We start from the raw sequence: 26,632 nt of genomic DNA on the forward strand, positions 1-26,632 counted from the left end.
AAAGCTTCTCATTCTCCGGCGCTGGCGTCATGCTCGTTGCCCACGTCTGATAGAACTATATGACACCAGCAGCATCATCGCCATTAACCCCTTCTTTACCGAATATGTGTTTTGATGTACAAGCGTACATCACATGAAAAGAGTCATGCCACACCGGAACTGCTGGTGATACACGCTCATACACCACGTAGTGAATGGTAGAATCTGGACTTCAGGGGAGGCCGGTAACTCTGTTTCTGTGGTCTTCATGATGGCAGCTCCTCTGTGTTTTGCCAACAAGGCAGTGAGCGATGTGTGACGTCGTAATACGTCATAACACTACCGCCAATAGCTTGCTCCCTATCTATGATGTAACCTCTTTTACGGCAACCATTATTCATTATTATTACTTGAAATATATAGCATGACAATCTCCGAAGACATATGGTAATAATTATAAGCCTTGAGGTGTCAGTTGCCTTTGGTTGTCAATGAGAGGAAGAAGAGCCCAGGATATTATCCTGTCCATCATAGCGTCGCCTGCAGAGTCTAGCCATGCGGACTATTTCATTCCTCATGACGCTGATTTAGAAATGTCAGACGATGATGAGACATTGTCTGATAAATCAGTGGACAACAGTGACACTGATTACGACCCTGGGAAAGATAGTGACCTTGACGGCGCTGACACGAGCGATGACAGAGGCAGAGGGGGTGGATAGCGAGGCTACACTTTCAGTAAGTGGTTCTCGCTTGTCATCCCCATCACAGGCTTCCACGCGTTTCAAGCTGCTGTCAGATCCATTTGCTGATGCTCGCCCTAGCGTTCTGCCTAGTGAGGAAGAGGATTTTGTCGATGTGCATCCTGGAATTGTTGTATAATAATTACCTGGGTAGTAGTACATTAGCATAACATATGAAAACATATATACATAGTTATTTTACTTTTTTACATGTGGGGTTTGTGTGTTGAGCAGAATATAAAAAGATTGAAAGGAGCAAATAGTTTGGTCACTACAATAAAATATACACAACACCCCCGCACCGAGGGAAGTGTAGCTGCCAGGTTGGTATGTCGGGGGAACGCAATGTTTACATACGCGGTGGTGCTCGGTAAAGAAGGGGTTAAGGGGTTAGGGCCACAAAGAATGGCAGGCAATGACTTTGATGGATCTGGCTTGTGTTATCATCATCAATAATTAAATTATGGTACTCTTGCTATATGGTCTGGTTGGTGATCCTACCTTTGGAGCTTGGAAGGTGAGATGCAGGTTCAAGGGAAAAAGTCTACTAGAATATTAAAATAGAGGAAAAAGGAGAGAAAACAAAGTACCAGACAGAGACTGCAGGCAGAAACACATGAAAAGTCCTTTGTCATGGCCAACCTTTATGAAGGGACTCGACAAAGAAGGCATTTCAATGAGGAAAGATAAAAGTATAATGGCCGAGTACTAATAAGACATCTCTCCACTGTAACCCCACTCACACATTGGCTCCACAAAATGAGTTAAAATGTTCCTGGAGGTTGTAGAGGAGCTTCCAAACTGGGCGGTGGAAGGTTTGGGGATTAAGGAGGCGAAGGCTGCACCCATTGTTGTAATAGTCCCACACCACAGAAGGGTATGCCTGCCCCTCCAGATTGTGTGTCTGCCTCTTGCCATCAGTGTAGGTGGTAATATCCAGGTTCTTGGAATACTGAATCTTCTCCTGTCAGAATTTATGATTACTTTAGTGTGTGGACACAGTTTGGTGCATAGGAATTACCCTAATTACATAAACATGTCACTGATATCAAGGTTACTTCATTCTTTCTATTATTATCTTTGGTAGTGACAACTGGAGGTATGTGAAAAGTTAAGAGACGTCTGCACACAGAGGTTGGGCCTATGAATTTTCTTCCCCAATAAGTATGTGGCCAATTTGAGAATAACACAAGTTATTTGTGACATACTCAGGAAGTGACAACATTAATCATGAAAATACCCATTTATCAGCACTTTACATTATGCAATTTTTTTCATTGAAATTGTAAACATAAAGTTGCAGCAGTACATTAAAAGTCTATCAACCCTTATTCCACTGAAAAGTCCACTAGTACATATTCTTGAAGGCAGAAAATTTTAATATAAAAAACCCAAGTCTAATTTTTTTACACACACACACACACACAAAAAAAAAAAAAAGCCAAAATACAGTTTCTGGATTCTGGAGTGAAAGAAGCAATACAAAACTAACAATAAATAATATTCATAATTCTGGATTGCAGAAATCGATGAATAAAAAATTAAGGTAATAGATTTTTAAAATGATTTTTTTTTAATGCATGGGGTGATCAGTGACCTTTTGTTTTGTTCTGATCGAGGCAACAAAACAGTAGCCTCAGGAACGAGAGTGCTGTGAATGCTGTGATTCTGTTCTAATATAGATTTCACCTTGTGCAGTAACTTCATAATAGACTCTCTCTCTCTCTCTCTCTCTCTCTCCTCCACCACAAAACATGGACATTAAAACTTACTTCATGAAGAATTTTATCTAGAACAGAAGTAGAGAAGATGTTTTTGTAGTAATCTGGAGTATTACGCTTCAGGTACAGGGGCTGCTTCTCCCAGTAATCTCTGCAACATAAAAAAAATAGTATAGCAAATTTTGATACTCATTTGGCACTCCCATCAATAAGTATTAGTAAAAATGAAAGTATGTCCAGTCCATAAAAATACTACCATGTTGCAATGCCTCGTTATAGCTAACCATCAATGGACAAACGATGGATGTATAATCTATCACTTATATGATCAAGAACATTTCCTACCAAATATCTATCAACAGTATCCTACGATTGATTATACAATGTCTGTATCTCATACCCTGCAAGTTCACCTTACCAACTATTTAAAGTAAATGGTTTATTTGAGCTTTTATTTTCTTCCTATGTGCTTTCCCATGTTTTATGTGCTGTATTACATTCACATAGGCTAGGTGTGGGTTACAGGTACTTTTAGTTAGCCTTAAAAAGATTTTAATAAAACCTAATATGCAGATATATTATAAACATTTCTATCATCCATATTCTTGCATATTAGGTGACCATACAGTGTTCACACCCTCCAGCCTGTCCTTTAGGGGTTAAAGCCTACTACATTTCTTGGCAGAGGGCAGCACCAGGACTATTTAATAATCATTATCAGTGACCTCATAAATTTACAAAACAGCTGAGAGGGACATTGTTAAGAATTCAGAACACAACATATCTCCTGCTGTAAGCCACTATTTGACTTGTTTTTGTTGCTTCTGCTTTAGTGATGAGATTTGGCAATACTGGGCTTCATTCCAGAGTTGCATTATTATAGTTACAATATAAAGCATTAAATCAATGAAAAAATGCACACAGTGCTTCAAAGAGAATTATATCATGACACTGTGTTGATTTGCAGAGATTATTATGACCATCTTGACACTGAAGTTTAGTTTACAACCAAGACAAATTTCTGTTTTGGCACACAGAAAATGTAACTGCCAAGAAATCATGGACCACAAAAATAACCAACTACAGTGAAGATGCTGCTCCATAACCCACTGTAATGAATGGGCTGTCAATGTTTCATTTAGAGAAGCTATGAGTATGATGGGTGAAATACAAATTAATTCAATGAAATTTTAAAACATTAACATTCTTCCATTTTCATTTAAGGTATTAACATCAATTCAAAAATGCAAAATTTATTTTCTCTTTACTTCTGTTGGCAGCTAATGCCAAACTAACATTAAGACATGTGAGACTGCACCTCCAGGTCAAAGAGCAATGGGTTTTGTCATATAATAATCAAGCACATACAACAAAGTACAACAATCAGGGAAGAAAATAGTGAAATGTAGCACCTGAAAAATGAAGACACCGAGTGGGGGCCTATCATCCACTGGAAGGTCTTGCGGCCCTCCTCTCGGCTGTCCATGACATTGGTGGCCCTGATGGCTTCCCCAGGCACTGTGGGAGGCATCCCAGAGAGGATTTTAATAGGTCATTAAACTTCAAATAGTGTAAAAATAAACACCTGTTGCTGAAGACTAAATTCCTATGAAAAGTGTACAAAATATACATGTAAGATGAGATGGAGGTCAGCTGTACTACATGTGAAGCTATATTCTTTCTATATTGATATAGGTAATTAACTTTATGATTTTATTTTTTGCATGAAAAGAAACTTTACACGGTTCACTCATGTCATTAATTATTATTTTTTTATTGAGAAGCAAAAAGTTCTTAAAAAAAAAATAAAAAAATAAAAAAAGAGCTGATTATTCCCTACAAGGGAGTAGAGCCTTCTGCAGTGGAGCTGTATGAAGGTGGCATGCAGCAAGCAGGCTCAAAAGACCAGTTGGTGCAAAAATAACAAAAGAGGATGTAAATAAAGCAACAATGTGGTGGAATTTAAGAGGCATAAGATGGTCAGTAAGATGGCAGTTGATGAAGGGAAAACCTTTACTCTGTCATACGGCCCAATCACACTGACTTTACGACCTAATGACAACATCCTGCAACCTGTAGGTCACTGGAGGTTTCACATGGTCGTGCGTGTGACCATAATGTGTCTCCGTCCGCCGTGTCACCAAAAAGGTCAGCTGGAAGTTTTTTGCTGCATCAAAAACCTCCAGCCGACCTCATAGGTCTCTGCCCGTCGTAAGAAGGTTGCCGTCCAACGGCCGACTGGCCTGAGTCTGGATGGTAAGCAGACTGCCACCGGTGGTCGATAGATGAAAGTTAACTGGTGAACGGCTACCGGATGGCAAGTGGACGCCATCTGGTTGCTGTCAAGTAGTAGGTGGTCGCCGATGTTTGGTGTCCATTTTGCATTTGTTATTGGGTGTGGTTGGTGTCTGGTCTCCCACCACACAGCGAGTTGTGCAGCGACCAGTGGTAGGCTGGACGGCAAATGGACGCCATCCATTCGCAGCATGGTGGCCATCTAGTGGCTGTCTAATGGCCGCATGGTTGGCGCCTGCTCCCCATCCTATTGGCTGCTGCCTGTGTCTGGGCTGAGTGCCGGGACCTTATTTGACCAGTCACTGCAGGAGATCGCCATCCTCATTGTGAAAGGCCATGTACCAGTCGCCAATGATCAGTGACCGGTTCTTGCCTGTCAGTGTCACCGGTTGGTGCATGGTGGGGGTCTTGACATGACCCTAATGAGGTCAAGGTGTGAATCTTACCAAGGTTGCCGTCCGTCCACCCACTGGACTTACACTGGACGACCACTGGTAGCGGTTCTGTAGCACGACTGCTCGGCTACCAATGTGGTCAGGAAGCGGTGGGTGTGACTCAGGCTATAACGAACTGCATGGGTTGGATTCCCTTCATATGGGATGCATACTCCATACAGGGAGGGACTAGGCACTCATATATGTACAGCTATAGTCCGTTTCATTCTGTCTGTCCACTCGCGAACGTAGATGTGGCACCTGTGCATTTTTAGTTCGTGATTACGTGAAGATCAACTTTATATTTTCAGTGATATATTTGAATGTTTGTGTATACAAAAAAAAACTCAAGCCCTTTCATATGAACCACAAACATGCTGATTTGCATCTATAATCTATTATACAAGCACACGAAAGAACAACTTGTATTTCAAACAGTAAAGTCTGATCATACTCAAACGATTTACAGCCTTTCAGCACAGACTTACATAGTCTGAGCCTTTCAGATACCCATATATCATCTCATTCAGATACATAAAGTGACATCTGACTCTGCAAGTGTCTATACATAAGGAATTTTGATGCGTGGCATGTAAATAACATGGGTAGCCTAATATTCAAAATAGCCGAGCCTCGCATTCAACAGTTATTATTTACTATTTCATGTTATTTCAATTATTAGTCAGTATTTACATGCAGTAAATTATTAAGATATCCTTTATTTGCACTTGCAGTGCCAGTTGTCTTTTAATATAGCTGAAATGAGCTATCAATCAATGAATTTGAAAAACCATAGATCGTTCAAGCATGATGTGACTATGTTATTTGATACAAACTTGTCTTTTCGTGTGCTTGTATGTTAGATTTTTGATGCAAACGACGGAGTTGTTTTTTGTATACATAATCATTCAAATATATTATTGAAAAATAAGCTTGAATGTCTATCACAACAGCTGATTTTCAAGTATTCACGAACTAGAAATGCACAGGTGCCACATCTATCAAAATTCCCGGTTTGTTGATGGACAGATGAAATGAAACAGACTATAGTATTTGGGAGGGTGAAAAGTATTGAGGGAGATGATAAAAAATGCCTAACCTCAGTGAAGCTTTTTTTGTATGAAAAGAAGAAAAGCGTGCAAAAACATTGTTCCCTGAAAGTGGACGGAAGATCCAAATCAAATATTCAAATATGGTTGGAGAGGTCTCTTAAGGCCATTTGTCATAGGAAAAAGGAAATACAGACAAAGGGAGGCTATTCCAGAGTTTTCTAATGATAAGTATGATGGAGTGAAGAGTGTGGCTAACTCTTCCATAAGGGATTTTGACAGCACAGGGGTGGAATAGAGTAGAAAGTTGTGTGCAGCAAGGCTGGATAGGTGGAAGCATGCAGTTAGCAAATCTTTATTTCTTGTTAAGGATGATATCAAAAGCTTTTGAAAGACAGAGGATGTATGTAGTAGGTGTACTTCCAGCAGAAAGGAAAATGTTGATTGGCAGAGGTGACAGTTTAACCAGGAAGGGTGTCAGCATGAAAGCACAGTTTTCAAGGGCAAAAGGAAGAAGTCCATTGGGTCCACAAGCCTTTAAGGGTTTAGGCCAGTGGTTCTCAATCTTTTTTCTCCATTCCCCCCCTTCATGAATTTGAAATATCCTTGTGGCTCCCCTTCATTTTTCTCCCAAACCCCACCCCACCAAAAAAAAAGTATCTATATGTCTCCTGTCACTATCACCACTTGCAAAGCGACGGCACATGAACACGTACTGAACACTTCTGGTCAGCAGCTCAGTCCAGCGCCTGTCACACAGACAGGGACTGAATGTGTAAAATCTTAAATTTTAAATAGAAAAAAATTAACATGTTATATAACTTCAAATTCTATTATTAATCCATTCAATAAAAAATAAAAAAAATAAAAAAAGTCTAGGACAGTGATGGAATTTTTTTTTTTTTTTTTTTTTTTTAATCAGATTCCTAAGATTATTGAGAAATATGTAGTTTCTAACAGCTCACCATGGCCCCCTTATATTCTTGCCATGACCCCTTGGGGACCATATCCCCCAAGTTGAAAACCACTGGTTTAGGCCATAAAGGACGTAGAAAACATCATTTTATAAAACAAAACTGTTACTGAAACTTTTAAAAAATAATTATCTAATGACTGAAAAAGTGAAGAAAGATTCATTAACCCCTAAGGCTGCGTTTACACCAAGCGAGTCGCATCAAGTCAAGTCACGTCGTCATTTGAGGCGATTCATATTGACGCAACTCCGTTTACACCGACTGCGTAAACCTGAGTCAAGTCAGTACTCAATGACCCATTTGATTTCATGGAGAATGGATGCATGTTTTCGTTTTTTTTTTTATTAATTTATCTTATTTATTTTGTTTTCCATTGGTCTTTTACTCTTTTTCTTTTATTTTCTATTGGCATTTTTCAAATCCTTTTCTTTTTCTTTTAAGTTCTTTTCTTGCTGTTGTTTTTCTTCTTTTGTTTTCTTTTCTTGGTGGGGTTTTTTCTATCATACTTAAATTGATGTTCGTGTGTCTGGGTGAGCCGCTTTCCTCCCAGAAGGGATCAGCGAATTATGATTTACTTCATGTTTTTGGTGACGGGTATAATTTCTTGGCGTATGTTTGAGTATGATTGAACGTAATGGATGCTATATGAATGGTGTACATTGTTATTTACAAATATTGAAAATATACATATTAAGTATATGAATATACCCACTCCCCCTTGTCCCTTGTCCTACTAACATAGCTTTGTGATAGGCCCCAATCTTAACACTGTGTGCATTGTATGTACATATGTATGAATGGTTGAGTGAATGGTGTGCATGCTTCAAGATGATATGTAAAGCTGAAAACTTCTTTCCATAAAGCGGCGATGATATCACGATCCCGGTGGTTAGGGTCATTGGAATCATATATAGCAGGGGGCTCTTGAACTAAGTTGATTAGGAGTTCCACCAGCATACTTGAAGACACCATGGCAGACTTGCTGTGACTGACGTCAAAAATAGGTCCAGCCCTATATGTGACTCGACGCGACGCGACGTGATGTGACTCGACGCATCCGGTGTAAACGGTTTCTTTCAAAAACCCATATAAAGCGTTATAACTGGGGTGGTGATTCATGACACGTCATGAATCGTCATGATGCAACGCGACGTGACTCGACGCGACTCGCTTGGTGTAAACACAGCCTAAAGGACGGGCTAGAGGGCGATTCTCTGCTTGCAAAGTGTGTGCTGTGTTGCTAAATTTTGGCGAAATAGGTGCTATTCATCAATGCCCTGTGTGGCAATTTTAAACAACAACAAAATAGTTCATAGTGCTTTTTCACCACCAATCTTTCATCTACATGATGAAAGAAACTAGAAGTCCCTTGGTTGCAACAAGGCAGAGATATGATGTTGGGAAGTAAAAATTTTGGCGGGACAGCAGATGACGGGAATTCCCACACCCCGCCTTTATTCGCCCGAGCGGGAATTCCCCCCAGCCTTCCTTTAGGGGTTAACAAGTTATAAAAATGTAAGTCTATATTAATTTTAGTTCTTAGATATCAAATCTTTACATGCATCCTGGCTAAAGTAAGAAGTGGTTTTGATGATGATGATGATGATAATGGTGATGATGAGGTGGTGGTGGAGGAGGAGGAGGGGGAGGAGGAAGAGGAGGAGGAGGAGGAGGAAGAGGAAGAGGAAGCAGAGAAGGAGGAGGAGGAGAGTGGTGGCAATGATGGTGATGATGATGTGCTAATTATGACTGTCAGTCACATTAAGCCAATGAAAAATTAAAAAAGCAGGACTAATATTTAGAGAATAAAGGACCCAACAAACTGCGGCTTCCTTACCAGCCTCCAGCTTCAGCGTCCCAATACTGTCGTAAGAGTCATTCAGCCTCATCGAGAAGCGTTCATCAACACTGTCATCACTACCGTCTGGGTCACTAGTGCTGCCCTTTGATACAGGTGTAAGGACCCCTGGAGCCTTGAAGATTGATTCACCATCTGAGGGCATAGCATTTTCACTTTGATCTTTCTCACTCTGTAAATCTTTGACTATAAAAGGTGTCCCTAGAGCCCTTTTTTGTTTTGACTTTTTTATCTTCTTCTTGGGAACAAGTGGTGGGTCCATGTTTTGACGTCTCTTGCCAGCAGTTTCTCCCTCTGTTTTGGATGCAGTGGCTCCGTTTTTCACACTGCCAGACTCTTCTGTACTCTGGGGAGGAGTTTCATGAGCTTTCTTATTCTTACCATTACCTTTCTTCTTTGCTTGTTCCTTTGTGAGATTTTGACCATCATCCTGAAATATTCAAAGTAGTTATGAGGCTACAGGATGTGTAGGAACAAGCCTCTATAAAAATATTATCTACAGACAATTTGGGTGAATACTTAAAAAAATTTACCCCAAAATTGCCTTTACTCTGTTTTTAAAAAGGTGTGCTTTATCATGCTTCAGTGACATGTATTTTGTTCCTGTGGAAGTAAAATATCATTTTATGGAGGAGCAGAGTAATGATAACAGTAAAGAAGTTGGAGGCATTAGCTATGGGTGCACATGGCCTGGTGCTCATCTCCCTCACATTGACCCTTCAGCCTTTGGTAGGTAAGAACCAATTACCCTGAGACACAGGGCAGGTGCGACATCTGGGTTATCACTGTTTACCTTCCCCAGGTACCCATCCAAATGGGAGGATAAACAGCTGGTGGGCAAGAGCTTGCCAACTACCCGGGAATCTCCACAATTACCATACTTTCATCTCTTAACTATAATATGGAGGTAGAAAAGGTATTCTGAAGTGGCAGAGCAAAGCTACACACTTACCCAAAATCTATAACTTGGAAACAAATAGTCAACACAAAATATGGATTACACTATGTCACAAAGGAAGTAGAAAATGTCTGAAAAAGCAAATGCCACTGAAAAGTATGATGGTGATCCAAAAATGTCTTGGCTTAAAATAACTGTATGATTCTAGAAGTACAACTGTCTAACTACGAAGGCCACCTTTGTGCTTTATGAAGTACTTTGAGGACGTATGACACTCTATCGTACTGCTCTCCAGTGGGAATTTTGATAGATGTGGCACCTGCACATTTATAGTTCGTGAATACAATAAAAAAACCTGTTGTGATAGACATTCAAGCTTATCTTTCAATAATGTATTTGAATGTTTGTTTATACCAATAATAACTCAGTTGTTTGCATCGATAATCTAACATACAAGCACACGAAAAGACAAGCTTTTTTTTTTTTTTTTTTTTACAGCAAAGGAGACAGCTCAAGGGCACAAAAAAGTAAACATTAATAAAAAAAAAAGCCCGCTTAAAAGAATCGTAGTTCTAGTAACATAGTCACATCATGCTCAAACGATCTTTGGTTTTTCAAATTCATTGATTGAGAGCTCATTTCAGGTATATTAAAAGACAACTGGCTCTGCAAGTGCAAATAAAGGGTATCTCAATAATCTACTTCATGTAAATACTGATTAATCACTTGTTTGTAATATAAATTTCTTAAAATGTGATCATCTGGGGGATATGTTGAAGGACTTATTTCTCTTTACTGCATTTTGGCAGCAGAGCACAGGCCAAGTTGGAATAGGTTAGATTTAGTTAAGCTAAGTCAGGTTAGATTAGATTTTGTTGGTTTAGCTTTGATTGTTTATTATAGATATGCTTTATACTTCGCGCTGTGCCATTGGTTGTTGTAACTGGCGGTCAGCGGTCCAGTGGGGTATACGTCTGGAATTTTACAAATATAAAACTGATGTAGTATTATCAGTCATCTACTATGCAATGAGTATGATATTTCAACACTACCTTGAACATCCGTTCGTAATTTTTGGTTAACATACCACATTGCGAGTTTACTCGTGAAAATAACACAAAGCCGACGAGTCCATGTTCCACGCATCAATGAAACCACCCAAACCATTCCTAACCACTACTACGCCTCCCGTCTCGAAGTCCCCCGCCTCTTTATCCCTCCTCTCCTCACTTCTCCCACTACTGTATTTATACATTATAATGTTCTGTAAGTGTGTATGTATAGATATGATTATTTTAACATGTAGTATATAGGAGAGCCATGTTTGCAGTCTGACTTGGACCTTCTACTGTTAGGAAAAGTTGATACAAAAGTGGTCCAGTTTATATATAATATTATTTTGTTGACTTGTTTGTTGTATATTCATGTTATCAAAAAATATAAATTAATCTATACATATGTGTATAATAAAAGTCAGAGAGAGAGAGAGAGATTAACAGCGAATTAGCTATTGCTTTAACGGTCGCTTGACCCAGTCTGGTTTTCATGTCCACATATACCAGCAATTGTATTAGATAATATTATTAATGTATGATATGTATGTACATACTGGCGTATGTAACTATTATACCAATAATATGTAATTACAATAGGGAAAAAATCACAGGTGGAAGGCTGATGATACTGGGGTAGAGAAGGAGTGGTCTGGGGTTCTTCAGGGTGGTGGTGGTGGTGGTGGAGGGTTAGGCAGTAACCCCACTAAACGACTCCCATTCTGTGTAACACCTTTGATATGATGACTGGATTACTCACATAACACATATAGCAATATGGTATGTTAACCAAAAATTACGAAATAATGTTCAAGGTAGTGTGTGCTGATCATACATACTCAACCATTTTAGTTTAGAGATATCTAAAAAAAAAACCTGTCTCTGAATGAATGCATAGTAGTGCATTACCATTGAAGAAAAACAATTCTGGGCAATGACACCAATAAAAGAGAGAGAGAGAGAGAGAGAGAGAGAGAGAGAGAGAGAGAGAGAGAGAGAGAGAGAGAGTAAAAAATCTGATAATGATGAGGAGGGAAAGGAGGAAAGAGAAGAGGAACGTAATTAAGAGTGAAAGACGGAAGAAATAAGAGAATAAGGGGTGGATGAACTGAGAGAGAGAGAGAGAGAGAGAGAGAGAGAGAGAGAGAGAGCAGAGCAGAAAAAAAAAAATTCCCGCGTCTCCGGCCTTAGCATAGTGCCCCTCGCCATCTAACAGTCCCTTGTTTGTTTAGTCAGTCCTATGCCCACGGCCGTCCTTTAGGGGCTATAACAACTCACCGCCATCTTGTACATTTCCCGCGCTGACAGCAGGGGCTTGACAGAGGACATGCCGCGGTGACCTTCCTCCAGCGACTCGTCACGTGCTCAGTGTCTTAGCGGCCGCCGAGGTAAACAAACAGTACAGGAAGGACCATCTTGACCCCGGGCCCTGCCCTGCTTCTCTCTCTACGATGTACGCTGGAACCATCTTGACTCAGGGCCCAGCATCTCTCTCTCTCTCTCTCTCTCTCTCTGGGCCGTATTACAAGTTGAATCCGAGAAGTTTCGGGTCTCTCTCTCTCTCTCTCTCTCTCTCTCTCTCTCTCTCTCTCTCTCTTGTATTCAAGAATAAAGATGTAATACTCCCGCTCTACAACAGTTTAGTCAGACCCCACTTGGAATATGCGGTACAGTTTTGGTCTCCCCACCATGCAAAGGATATTGCTAAATTAGAAGGTGTTCAGCGTCGGGCAACGAAAATGATCCCTTCCTTGCGCAACAAATCCTACGAAGAAAGGCTTTCTGCCCTTAACATGTTCTCTCTTGAGAAACGTCGCCTCCGAGGAAATCTGATCGAATGTTTTAAAATACTTAATGGTTTCACGAATGTAGACAGATCAACATTGTTTATGATCGATGACACTTTGCGCACGAGGAACAATGGCGTTAAACTCAGATGTAGTCAAGTAAATTCAGACTGCACCAAATTTTTCTTCACCAACGTTGTAGTGCGATAATGGAATAAGCTTCCACCATCAGTGGTCCAGTGTAACACGATTGACTCCTTCAAAAATAAGCTCGACCGTCACTTCCTTCAACTTAATATCAACTAGAGTAGAAATGCAACGTTTTGGAGTCTTCTGATTAATGTAAAATCACTTAGGTTTAAGGACAGACCACCAAGTCTGGACCATGGGGTCTGTGTGGTCTGATTTTCTATGTAAATCTATGTAAATCTCTCTCTCTCTCTCTCTCTCTCTCTCTCTCTCTCTCTCTCTCTCTCTCTCTCTCTCTCTCTCTCTCTCTCTCTCTCTCTCTCTCTCTCTCTCTCTCTCTCTCTCTCTCTCTCTCTCTCCTCCTCCTCCTCTTCCTCTCTCTCTCTCTCTCTCTCTCTCTCTCTCTCTCTCTCTCTCTCTCTCTCTCTCTCTCTCTCTCTCTCTCTCTTTTTTCTTTCTTTATTTTTACATCTTACATATTGTAAATGTGTACATATATGTTGATGAGCGGGCAACGGCCCGCCGCTGGGGAAGTGTCAGGGCCACCCTGGTGGCTGGTCGGGTCACATCACACACCCTACTCCCTACAGTAATCTTTCGTTGTCGCTCAAACGCCGGAGAATTCCTCCCCTTCCTCCCCTCCCCCTTCACTCCCCCATATACTCCCAACCTTTTCTCCCTGGCCACTGCAGCTGTTATTCAAAGTCGCATCACCCTTCCTTCCTTCCTTCCTTCCACTTCCTCCTCTCTTACATGACGCTGATCTCTCCTCTTCCCCCTTCCCTGTCCCCTCCCTCCTCCCTCGGAAAGTTGCAGTATATAAAATATGAGAAATATTAAATAAATTGATTCCAAAAGTGCATTTGTAGCTGTTTGATTTATTATTGCTTTTATTTTGGGAAAATCTATTGTAAATTAAGGCAATTGTACATTTGTACAATTGTGCATTTGTAGCTGTTTGATTTATTATTGCTTTTATTTTGGGAAAATCTATTGTAAATTAAGGCAATTGTTTGTTTAGTCAGTCCTATGCCCACGGCCGTCCTTTAGGGGCTATAACAACTCACCGCCATCTTGTACATTTCCCGCGCTGACAGCAAGGGCTTGACAGAGGACATGCCGCGGTGACCTTCCTCCAGCGACTCGTCACGTGCATATTTCCTTTGATTGGATAGCCAGAATAGGCACCGAAGTATTTTTTATTTTGACTACCGCTACCGCAGTACCACATACCACATACCGCACTGGGAAAGAAAAAAATGGGACCTCACTACGGCAACCGCACTACTCCAGAAAAAGTACCGCACTACCGCAACCGCACAACTGATTTTTCAGTACCGCACCCACCTCTGTAAAATAAGTATTGTAACTATAGATGAAGTAAAAATATCGATTAATTGAACACATAAATAGATATGTGGTGATTTGTTCTCACCACATTTACCCTTATATTTTTTCTTCCCCCACTTTATTATACCAAAAAATTTCCCTTATAATTGTCCAATTACCCTACTTTAATTAAGGCGTAATTTACCCAGAAGTGGAAGCCCTGGAATTATTGCGCCCTGTGGCTCAACTGGTGCTGTGACTATCCACAGCGGACAAGAACAAACCTATATGATTTTTTTTAGTGGACTCAACCCGAGAACGTCGGCAGACCCTTTTCAGGGCTTTCACGAGTCGTGGCTGTGGTACAGTGGACCCTAAAAAGGGCTCACCATAAAACGCCTAATTCGAGCTAATTGTAGGCGGTGGTGGCATATAGCGCTAGCCACCATGAATGCCCTAGGTCAATGTGGTGGGTGAGTGATCTTGAGGTGGGCTTTTTTGTCATAGGTGGTGCTGTAAGGTCATGGCATACTGAATTAGCTATCCATACAGTAATCACTTGTTAAATTCTCTATAGTACACAACAAGCGACTCTCAGCTAGATGCCACACGTCACGAGACTTTTTATTTTGTAACAAACACCACCCAAAAAGAATGGAATTTGAGTAAAAGTAAATATTTTTAACGGCTTTATGGTTATGAGAAGAGTACTCTGATGTACGTTACATGCTCTTTTCTTAGTCTCAAAATGCAGAGTAATTTTGTCATTTCTCGGACACTTCTCGGCTTTCCCATAGTCGAAGCCCACGGGTTAAAGTTAGTGGAGGAGGAACTACACTTAGCAGAACCTAACTGGGTCTGCTAACTGTTTCCAAAGTTAGTGAAAACGCTAATCAGCTAAAGAATTTTTTTTAGCTTCGCTAATTAGCGGCTATAAAAAAAATATAGCAGAACGGTGGCCACCACTGCTCAAACCACAAACACCTCTAAATGTGTACCCTGCCGCAATCATGAAATTCATCCGTTATTTGTTTTAATTTTGTAATGACATTTTCCTCATACAGATTTATCCACATATTGCAACATACTAAACATTTCTGTGCTAGAGCCATCCCCTAAGTCTATATTCATCCAACTTCTTATATATTTTGCATGACACATTCAGTAATGTTATTATCATTTGTTCATTGAAAGGTATTGATTTCTAATCAATTTCATTAATCTATTTAGGTTCAGGTGCCTCCTGTCCCGGCTGGAGGTGACGGCTGAAAGGGCTGAGAGTATTGTCCTGACCTGCTGTTGCCTGCACATGTTGAGGTCTAGTCATAATTCCTCCTGGCGCGGGGTCCATCCAAAGTGAACAGCCAACCTGCTCGCTGGTGCCACTTGGCAGTGCCGCCGGAGGAGGCAGTGCCAGAACCTACGCCACAGCCAAGTGCATACGGGACTACATCACCGAGCGTGTCAATTTCCCCACGGAAACGTCTTGGCAAAATAATATAAGAGCTATGTAGAATAAAAAAAAACACCAAAGTACGTATTGTATAGTGTTATTTTATTAAAAAAATATTGCCACAGGAAACAAACAAGTTGATTCAATATTTATTTATCACAGACGTATACCTACTTCCATTTACATATATAAGTTAAACAATACCACTTCTTACATCACAAAAGTAGCAACATTAAATAAAAAGTTCATGCGTCATAACCTTATCTCTGGGTCGACTTGGTTTCTGTTGTTGTTGTTGTTGTTGTTTTACAACAAAGGAGACTCCGGGACAGGTGTTGATCAGCGGCCCAAGGAGGTGATGCTGCTGAATGTATTGTCCAGTGACTCATGTCGTGGTGTACCAAGTATGCGGGCGAGCTGGGCAATAAGAAGCCCTGGTAGTTGAAGGGGCTGCCTGATGCATACAGGGGTTTGTCTGTCCCACTTGTTTAAGGTTGTTGGGGCGGGCGAGGTGGGGCCAAGGCGGTCTGTCCCTGGACCAGGGCTCGGAACTGGGACTCGAGTTGCAGCTGCATGTGGGGCTGCATGTTGCTCATGACATGGCCCTGGAATGCTGGAATTGTTGGCTGGACAGGGGGGGTTGCCGGGACTTATGGCTGTGTTGGCTCTGGGTTGAGGCTGCTCGAGGGTGACGTTGGAGTCCAACTGGTCAAGTCAGGCAATGAGGTGGGTGTAGCAGCAGCCGAGGGTCCTAGAGGGTGGGGGTCTGCTGTTGTCGCTTCCTGTGTGCCTCACGACAGGCCTTGGACATCTCTGCCAGCAGTGTTTGCTGGACATCCATCCATGTGTCCATGTCCAGCCGCAGGGCCATCCTGCCTAGGGCGTGCATGAACGACTCCACTTCTTCTTGGAAGTCGCTCTTGGCTGCCAGCACTTTCTCCAGCTTTTCCTGGACACGGGACAGCGACCCAGCTCGCTCCTGAACCTGGGGGCCAGGAGAAATAGAGTTAAAGTTGAAATCAACATTAAATATGCAAGGGAAATGCATTATGAGAACATTTTAGGTGGTGATGCATAGCTTTTAGTGAGGAACAGCATAAGGAAATTGTTATGTTGATAACAGTGACGTCAAACCAAAACGAAATATATTGCTTGCAATAACACAGGCACTCGCAATAGGTTACACTGACAGCAACATTCTTTTTAATATGTAGTGCGGCAACAAGGCCTGATAAGGGAGCCTCACATAGCCCACTTGGCGAGTGGGGTACCTCTTTGTCCGACTAGGTAAGGGGTGGCTCTCCCGTCACCCTGGTAGCGGGTTCAATCCCTGGCAGCCAGCGAATACCCGCTCCTTGTCTTGATTAATTTCTCGTGTTTCGATACACACAGAGGACGTGTGGGACCGCGAGTAGTAGAAAAGGGAAAATCTCGGGGCATTTCACTGGTGGCATAGCGGTGGGCATCCTCTCCTGCAATTCTGTTGACTTTCCCCGAAGGGGTAACAGGTAGGATGGCCCATGCTCTCCAAGGGTAATAGAAAATGAGAGAGTTGGAGATATGTCTCTACAGGGACGTTGTGGAATAGTGAACGGATGGTGGTCACTGTCTAAGGTCTCAACACACAGAAAGTAATCTACATAGGGGGAAAGCCGTGTAGTACGGTGACAAGGCCTGATAAGGGAGCCTCCCATAACCCACTTGGTGAGTGGGGTACCTCTTTGGCCGACTTAGTAAGGAGTAACTCTCCCGTCACGCTGGTCACGGGTTCAATACCAGGCAGTCGGCGAATACCCTCTCCTTGTCTTGATTAATTTCTCGTGTGTTTCGATACACGCAGAGGACGTGTGGGACCGGGAGTAGTAGAAAAGGGAAAATCTAGGGGCGTTTCAACTTTATATAACTAACTTTATCTAACTTCATCTGACTGTGTAACTTCATCTAAATGCATCTAACTATATGTAACTAAGTTAATTTAAGTTTATTCAACTATGTACTGTATAGTAAATTGATGTGTTTACTGACCTCTTCTAACAGGGTATCAGCTGCCATGGCAACATCGCCTGCAGTGCCTGCTACCCGTTGCCTGGCCCTCTTGGGTGGGGGTGCTGCTGTAGATTCTAGCTGGGAGGGCCACATTGGTGATGGGAGGCGATCCTCCACGGGCTGAGGATCATTCATCCACTCCTCAAAAACCAAACCATCCTCCTGAGTGGCCTGAGTGACTAGCACTGTCACAGGCTCAGCAGCAGGCTGTGATGGGTTGCAGTAAGAGATTCTTGTAAAATTTAATGTATACTTGGGCTGTAGAACAGTTGTAAAAGTAAAATTATACTATAACGAATGTATTAAGAATACATATGTTAATGCCGGGATTTGAATCTACTCATTATTAACCATAGGTTAAAGTCTTACCTTTGTAAAACATCCTGTGACTGTTTTTAAATCACACGTGAAAGTCAACTGCTTTAAAAAATTACAGGAATGTCTCGATGTTGCTGTACAATGTGATCCAGTTAAGTGATACAGATAAATATATTATAAACCATGAAAGGCAAGACATCCTGCCCTTCAAATAATGTGTGAATATTATATTATTGGTTAAATGAGGTAGGAATATAAAGCTCAAGGCTTCAAATTATTACATACATGCAACATTGAGGAACGCGCTGGGCACCTCACAATGTAGGGACGCATGAAGGAGAAGGCCGATACTATCCAGCTGTCCCTCTCGGTGAGGTCTCCCATGGCACCTGACCCAGACGTCCTGTCAAGGAGCTTTGCGTATCTCGTCCTCATAGATGTGTACCAGGTCTTGAGTTCTAAGACTGCAAAATAGGTGGGGGAGACACTTTAGGGGGTGTTTGTTATGTAATGACCCTTAACATACACACCATTTTCTCTTTCTCGTTCTCTCTCCTTTCAGCACATGCTTCTAAATTCCTCTTTTCTACACTCATCTATTTCGCCGTACCTTCTCCTGTTATTAAGTCACTATACTGTAAATACCTATACATACACATCCTAATCAACATAACATTCCACCTTGTATATATAAAAAACATCTAACTACCGCTCTTGTAATCTTTTTATTTTTTTACAACAAAGGAGACAGCACAAGGGCACACAAAAAAACAATAATAAAAAAAGCCCGCTACTCGCTGCTCCCAAAAAAGAATCAAAAGAGGTGGCCAAAAGAAAGGTCTATTTCGGGAGGAGAGGTGTCCTGATACCCTCCTTTTGAAAGAGTTCAAGTCGTAGGCAGGAGGAAATACAGATAAAGGAAGATTGTTCCAGAGTTTACCACCGTAAGGGATGAAAGAGTGAAGATGCTGGTTAACTCTTGCATAAGGGGTTTGGACAGTATAGGGATGAGCATGAGTAGAAAGTCGTGTGCAGCGGGGCCGCGGGAGGCATGCAGTTAGCAAGTTCAGAAGAGCAGTCAGCGTGGAAATATCGATAGAAAATAGAAAGAGAGGCAACATCGCGGCGGAATTTAAGAGGTAGAAGCCTATCAGTAGGAGGAGGAGAGCTGATGAGACGAAGAGCCTTAGACTCCACTCTGTCCAGAAGAGCTGTGTGAGTGGAGCCTCCCCACACGTGAAATGCATACTCCATACGAGGGCGGACAAGGCCCCTGTATATGGATAGCAACTGGGCAGGGGAGAAGAACTGGCGGAGACGATACAGAACGCCCAACCTCGAGGAAGCTGATTTAGCGAGAGAGGAGATATAAAGTTTCCAGTTGAGATTTTGAGTTAAGGATAGACCGAGGATGTTTAGTGTTGAAGATGGTGACAGCTGAGTGTTGTCGAAGAATAGGGGATAGGTGTTTGGAAGATTGTGTCGAGTTGATAGGTGGAGAAATTGAGTTTTTGAGGCATTGAAGGACACAAGGTTCCTTCTGCCCAAGGGCGGATCCAGCCTTGAGTTTTGGGGGGGGCCAACTGTTCATCGACGACGGACTGTACACATGGAATTAAGTCACATCGGATTGCATTGTGCTTTTCAGGGGCATAACTCAAGAATTAGATCCAGAATACTTTTGGTCTTTATTAAGCATATATTAATATATAACATAAGAATCACAATAATCACATCGTAATATTTAAAAACATTGCTTTCATCAGCCTTGACCTTTTTTAATCTTGACAACCCCGTCTTCTTGCCTCCATATGTAAATTTTGACCTTTACCATATACACTTGTCATGCGATATAATAAATAATAATGAAATGCTCAGATGCAATTATGTTTGCTCGTGTTTGCTTTGCTCGTAGTATGGCTTATAGGCCTATTTCTATCATCATAACTGAAATCCCCACGTCTAAATGTCATACATGTACGAGCGTATTAAAGACAAAAACACGATGTTTATGCAGTTGTGCCTCTTTGAAAATCGGACCTACTCTCGCAAGAGCCAAATGTCGTTGTCCAGTCCAGATGACACAGTAGTCTATCACTTCAGCTGCGCTCGGCGAGTGCCAGAGCCAGACTTCATAAATTCTATATTTAGAAGTCCTTGCTGAAGCTCAACCTTGGTATTTTCCCTAATCGCTGATTGGCCGAAGAGGCCTTCCTTCTCAGCGCTTAATTCCGATTCGCTTGTGCATTGAGGCCATAGAATTGGATTTTGTTTTATGTAGTAGAGCGATGCAGTATCGACTATCGAGTTCTACATGATATGTATATGATTGAGGGAGGCTGACAGTATCTGTAACGAATTTCTTTGGGGGGGGCCAAAACATACTCTCAGAGCGTTTGGGGGGGGCCATGGCCCCGTGGCCCCCCCCCTGGATCCGCCTATGCTTCTGCCCCAATCAGAAATGATAGCAAGGTCTGAGGTTAAGCGTTCTGCAGCCTCCAGTCTGGAGTCGTGTACTTCCTGTTGAGAGGGTCTTCTTTTGAAAGAAGTTGAATAATGCAGAGTGGAGTCGTCGGCGTATGAGTGGACAGGACAGTTTGTTATGGAAAGAAGATCATTGATGAATAACAGGAAGAGAGTGGGTGATAGGACAGAGCCCTGTGGAACGCCACTGTTGATAGGTTTAAGGGAAGAGCAGTGACCGTCTACCACCGCAAAGATAGAACGGCCGGAAAGGAAACTGGAGATAAAGGAACAGAGAGAGGGATAGAATCCGAAAGAGGGCAGTTTAGAGAGCAAAGACTGGTGCCAGACTCTATCGAAGGCTTTCGATATGTCTAGCGCAACAGAGAAAGTTTCACCGAAACGGCTAAGAGAGGATGACAAAGAGTCAGTTAAGAGAGCAAGAAGATCGCCAGTAGAACGCCCCTTGCGGAATCCATACTGGCGATCAGATAGAAGGTTAGAAATGGAAAGGTGCTTTTGAATCTTCCGGTTAAGGATTGATTCAAAAGCTTTAGATAGACAGGAAAGTAAAGCTATAGGGCGGTAGTTTGAGGGATTGGAACGGTCACCCTTCTTAGGCACAGGCTGTACAAAGGCATACTTCCAGCAGAAAGGAAAGATAGATGTTGATAGGCAGAGACGAAAGAGTTTGACCAGGCAGGGTGTCAGCACAGAAGCACAGTTTTTAAGGACAATAGGAGGCACTCCATCAGGTCCATAAGCCTTCTGAGAGTTGAGGCCAGAGAGGGCATACATTCCACGTACTTTCTCTACTCCTCATGCTAAAAAGCCTTGGTTTAATCATGCTTGTTCTCGTGCTATTAAAGATAGAGAGGCAGCTCACAAAAGGTTCCAGAGCCTTCAAACTCCCGCTAACTTTAATCTTTACATTTCAGCCCAGAATCGTGCCACATCTATTCTCCGACTTGCCAAAACTTCTTTCATTAATAGAAAATGTCAACACCTTGCTTCTTCTAATTCTTCCCGTGACTTCTGGCATCTAGCCAAAAATATCTCCTCCAATTTCACTTCTTCCACTTTCCCTCCTCTCCTTAACCCTGACGGCAGCACTGCCGTCTCATCTGTCTCTAAAGCTGAACTCTTCGCTCAAACTTTCTGTAAGAACTCCACCCTGGACGACTCTGGGCATATTCCTCCTACTCATCCACCCTCTGACTCCTTTATGCCTGTTATTAAGATTCTTCCAAATGATTGTGTCGAGTTGATAGGTGGAGAAATTGAGTTTTTGAGGCATTGAAGGACACAAGGTTCCTTCTGCCCCAATCGGAAATGATAGCAAGGTCTGAGGTTAAGCGTTCTGCAGCTTCCAGTCTGGAGTCGTGTACTTCCTGTTGAGAGGGTCTTCTTTTGAAAGAAGTTGAATAATGCAGAGTGGAGTCGTCGGCGTATGAGTGGACAGGATGTATGAGAAAGACACTGTAACTCAAGATGAACTTCAGGATAATATTAAACAAGTTGTTGAAGAACACGGAGCTTTGTATGCTAAGCAGTTAAGCTGGAAGACTCTTGTCAATGCAATCCAAGCAAGGACTACAACAGGAAAGAAGTTTTATATATATATATATATATATATATATATATATATATATATATATATATATATATATATATATATATATATATATATATACAATATTATTTTAGTAGAGAAGGAAAAAGAAGCTACACTTTGAAAAAAGTTTTGCAGTCCGGAGGGAGAAGTGGAATAAAACCTGCACCAAGAAGAAAAATCAATAGGCACAGCCAAACCCTTACACTACAGCAGTGGTTTAAGGAGCTAACTGGACAAGGGTCACGGGTGAAAAGAAGCTGAACCAGAAGCCCAAGTCAGAAAAAGAAAAAGGATCCTCAACCACTCTCTGATACCACGACAACAGATGAATAATTTAATAATAGGGAAAGTGATTCTGCTGATGGTGTTAGTTTGAGTTTAGATATATATCAGAGTGACATGGAATAGGGAAGTGAAGTGATCAAGATAAAATAGCCCTGTCAGAACCTGAAATCACTGTTATAACAGAAGACTTAGTTGGAAAGTACTACGCAGTCTACTACACTGAACAACGAATGATTTGTTTTGGAAAGAAAGATAAGCAAAAGGTTCGTAGATGATAATGAGCAGAAACTGATTGCCTACAAAAGAAAAACATCTCCAGCAATTCCAAGGAATGGACTTGGATCGTACGGAACAAGACGGAAGACACTGGCATAGTTGACGCTGACAATATGTTCTATGAACCAGAAAAATAATAACACATGGTGAAGAAATGTCTTCTTAGACTCCATGATGAAATGGTATTTGCTCGTCTGAAGCAGATTGACAAGAATTTGGTGAAAAAATGTCTACATCATTCTACATCTACATTTCTTTAAAATTTTCCCTCAGTATCAACTTAGTAAATACATTACCTTATTATTATGCTTTACCATTAAAAGTTTACTAAAAAAATGGATTAGATAAACACTTACTTGTGTAAAACATGAAAATAGGTTGAAATAATTGAACTTTGTCTATATTTGGGAGGTCATTTAAGTAACTGCAAGTATTAAACATTTTAGGGGAAAAAACTCATATTCTGTGATTTTCAAGCTAGCATTTTTGTCAAAATAATGGTGATTTTTTTTCCTCCAGCAAGATTTTTTCTCGCCCCTTTTCAGGTTAAGAAAAAATCACACAAAAAATATTCATATTAAATTTGTAATACGTCCTGAGCTCATTTCCAGCTTATGTTTACTCGTAATCAAATACGAAATATATCAGACAAGATACAAGGAAAATTTATCAACAAATAGATGCATAACAAAAAATTCCTGGTTTTGAACTTTTCTTACCCCATTTTAATATATATATATATATATATATATATATATATATATATATATATATATATATATATATATATATATATATATATATATATATATATATCTTGAAAGAATTGGGCATCTCTCTAACAGCCGTCTGGGTGGTTGCAGCATATATATATATATATATATATATATATATATATATATATATATATATATATATATATATATATATATATATATATATATATATATATATATATATATATATATATATATATATATATATATATATATATATATATATATATATATATATATATATATATATATATATATATATATATATATATATATATATATATATATATATATATATATATATATATATATATATATATATATATATATATATATATATATATATATATATATATATATATATATATATATATATATATATATATATATATATATATATATATATATCCGTTAACACAAATAAGTATCATGCAAGACTTACCTTTCACTTTCAGCTCTTTCGCTTTCCTCTCCATCAGTAGTTGCTTCTTTTGGTGGTCCTTGTACAGCTTCAACTTGCGGTTGTAAAATAATGGGTTGTTGTGGAGCCACTCCACGAGTTCTGCCTCCTGTTCGTCGGTGAAGGTGACCCACTTCCTCCTGCGGCGACGGCTGTTGGACGTGCCCGCCATAGGTGTCAACTCATCCCACGAGTCCATGCCCTGGGGATCCTGGGTCTCGGGCTTCTCCTTGAGCTCATTGTGCTCCTCCACTATTTGTGTCTGGCTCTCGGTAGCGGAGCTGTCAGATGATTGGGCCATGATGTAAGGTGGTTGGGCAAGTGCAGTAAGCAGGGGCGTCAGGCCAGCGAAGCACACGGGGGGCGTGAGGTGGGTGTTCAGGCGAAGAGCGAAGCGAACGTGCTCTGCCCTCACTGAGGGCTATGGCTCGGCCTCTGTGTGTGGTGGTGGTGGGTTCTGTGGGGTGGCCGACAGGCTGCAACGCTGCCAAACCTCTCGCGCGCATATGCCATATCGTGCAGCTCTCGTTGGCTATCGTCCAGCATTCGATCAAGTGAACGATTCGTCTGGCAGCTATCGTTCTGCTGCTGTGCAGCTGTCGTGCAGCTGTCGGGCATCTGTAGTAATGGCCAAATTTTAAAGATTGTACCCGATCACTGCACGAGTGTTGCCTGACCTAAAACGAAAGCTGCACAAATGCTGCACTATAGCTGAACGCTCATGGGGATTTATGCACCATGTCTAAAGCACTCCTGCCCGATTTTTGGAACAGTCACCAGCCACACCGAGATCTACACGAAAAATAAGCGCTGCGTTTATTTTTCGTCTACCTTGCCGGCTCATCCACAGTGTGTGGGCTCATCGACCAACGCTTGTTTCACACGGATTCCCCAGCGATGACTAGACGATGTGCAACGATTATGAACTCGAATGATGCACGGACGGCAGTCGTGCAGGTGTCTCGTTCAAGATCGCGTAGGCAATGTGTGAAAGGGCCTAAGCCTCCTTCGTCTCCTCGCTTCGCCTTTTCGTCCAGCAGAGCCTCGAAAACCATCACCAGCAGACCCTCCTATTATTCCTCGGGGCAACTGCAGTATTGGTAAAAGCAAGGTCAGTGCGATTGACTGATTTATTGACTATTAAATTGATTGATGAATAGATATATTGATAGGCTGATAGTTGACCATCAAGATAACATGTTAAGTCTTTGACCATTCGATGATGGCTGAAAATAGTCAGCTTGTAGCGGCGGGCGGAACTTGAGGCTGCATTTAATTAGGGCGAAAACGTCAGTTTGTCATTATTTCAATTGGGCACCAGTAGTCTATTCCACGTCAGTCGGGCACCAACATATCAGGTCAATTTTATGACCACGACAATGGTATCTGTGATTACAAGTTGATTAGCTACATAGCTGATAGTTCTATGTCGGAAGAATTCAAATTTCCTCCAGTCTTGAGGGCTCCTGTGCCGTCAGTCAACAGCAAGAGCAGGAACATTGGACCGGAGGCTTTCAACTCCTAATTAATTCAACCAGCATTTCTGCTCTCAGCACCCCGCACTGTTTATCTTTCTCGATGTGCTGCAGAAATTACAAACCGTCACATACATCAAAATCAGGGGAATCAATGCTCCTGCTCCTATAAGGCGAAAAAAAAAGACAAAATATGGACTTTTTACTTGGGCAATTCAATAAGTACGAAAATAAAGAAATTAGCAAAACAATATATTCGGTGACTGTCGACTAAAACCCAAACTGAATATGTAGACAGAGAAACTGGCAAAGTTTTTACAAGTCTTTTACTTTACTTAACTTGGCGTCTAAATGAAGTTCATTGTGGCACCCTATTGAAATATATTTTTCGCCCATATGACATGGCAATGCGCCCAAATGAAATGTAGCCGGACTTAACAGGGTCTCACCGTACCCGCACGCTGGCCACTCAACCGACGGCCATCACCCTGTTAAATGATATTGCAAAGATCAATGAAATGATTTGATCCCTCTTGAATGAGATAGTATCACAGTGCAGCGGTGTAGCTACATGCAGGGAAGTTGCCTCCTCCACAGGGTTTCGGGGTTTCGATAGGAAATTCTGAGAAAACGATGCAATTACATTATAGTAGAGACATATTACTTCTCCTTCCTCCTACAAATAACATGGCCCCCTAATGTGCAGACCCTCAGCTACGCCACTGTCGCAGTGGGATAGTAACAGCGAAATAGATTGTTTTACAGTTTATCGGCGGAAAGGACAAATTAACGAAGATAGTGATGTAGATCATGAAGTATCGGCAGAGTTCACGGAAAGGAAAGATTGCTATCAAACCAAGAGTTAAGACAAATAATCATAGCAGAAGAAAGGCAGTCACTATCCAGCCATGCAATAGACAATAACACGAATATTGAACCAACTTGAACGACTTGATACTTCTAACAGCCCCGTAATTTCTCCCATTGGCCATGACGTAAAAAAAAATAAATAAATAAATAAATAAATAAATAAATAAATAAATAATAAATCCATTAGTACGAATCCGTCAGTGCAAGAGGTGTGTGTGTGTGTGTGTGTGTGTGTGTGTGTGTGTGTGTGTGTGTGTGTACTTAGTTTTGTTGTACAGGAAATGAGC

The 26,632-nt window shown here is 41.2% G+C and overlaps 2 protein-coding genes across 7 annotated transcripts in view; both read right to left on the bottom strand.

The window, feature by feature from the left end:
* LOC127009677 (ribosomal oxygenase 1-like) overlaps window positions 1-14,126 on the bottom strand; it is a 30,761-nt gene extending 16,635 nt beyond the window's left edge. The window contains exons 1-5 of one of the 6 annotated variants that reach the window (XM_050882986.1): window positions 14,047-14,126; window positions 9,033-9,483; window positions 3,856-3,961; window positions 2,495-2,594; window positions 1,466-1,686 (exon numbers count right to left, since the gene is read on the bottom strand). In XM_050882986.1, coding sequence (XP_050738943.1) covers window positions 1,466-1,686; window positions 2,495-2,594; window positions 3,856-3,961; window positions 9,033-9,483; window positions 14,047-14,097 — 929 coding nt within the window. In that variant the 5' untranslated portion in view covers window positions 14,098-14,126. Of the gene's footprint in view, window positions 1-1,465; window positions 1,687-2,494; window positions 2,595-3,855; window positions 3,962-9,032; window positions 9,484-12,281; window positions 12,449-14,046 lie in introns of those variants that run through there. The other 5 variants (XM_050882991.1, XM_050882990.1, XM_050882989.1 and 2 more) reach the window with 5 other exon arrangements.
* Window positions 14,127-15,543: 1,417 nt separating this feature from the next.
* On the bottom strand, window positions 15,544-25,505 carry LOC127009678 (uncharacterized). Its single transcript, XM_050882992.1, has 4 exons — window positions 23,983-25,505; window positions 18,411-18,589; window positions 17,787-18,014; window positions 15,544-16,746 (listed from the first exon to the last, which is right to left on the bottom strand). The coding sequence occupies exons 1-4, from the start codon at window positions 24,299-24,301 to the stop codon at window positions 16,513-16,515; spliced, it is 960 nt and encodes a 319-aa protein (XP_050738949.1). The 5' UTR covers window positions 24,302-25,505; the 3' UTR covers window positions 15,544-16,512.
* Between the last annotated feature and the right edge of the window lie 1,127 nt (window positions 25,506-26,632).

The sequence above is a fragment of the Eriocheir sinensis genome, chromosome 41 (genome assembly GCF_024679095.1).
Source record: "Eriocheir sinensis breed Jianghai 21 chromosome 41, ASM2467909v1, whole genome shotgun sequence".
In the NCBI taxonomy this organism is placed as follows: Eukaryota; Metazoa; Arthropoda; class Malacostraca; order Decapoda; family Varunidae; genus Eriocheir; species Eriocheir sinensis.

Excerpts from the sequence above, each read along its gene's own strand:
- LOC127009678 (XM_050882992.1), bottom strand. The coding sequence starts at position 24,301 with ATGGCCCAATCATCTGACAGCTCCGCTACCGAGAGCCAGACACAAATA. Across the intron at positions 18,590-23,982 it reads GAAAGAGCTGAAAGTGAAAG|TCTTAGAACTCAAGACCTGG; the intron begins GTAAGTCTTGCA and ends CCTATTTTGCAG. Across the intron at positions 16,747-17,786 it reads CTGATACCCTGTTAGAAGAG|GTTCAGGAGCGAGCTGGGTC; the intron begins GTCAGTAAACAC and ends CCTGGCCCCCAG.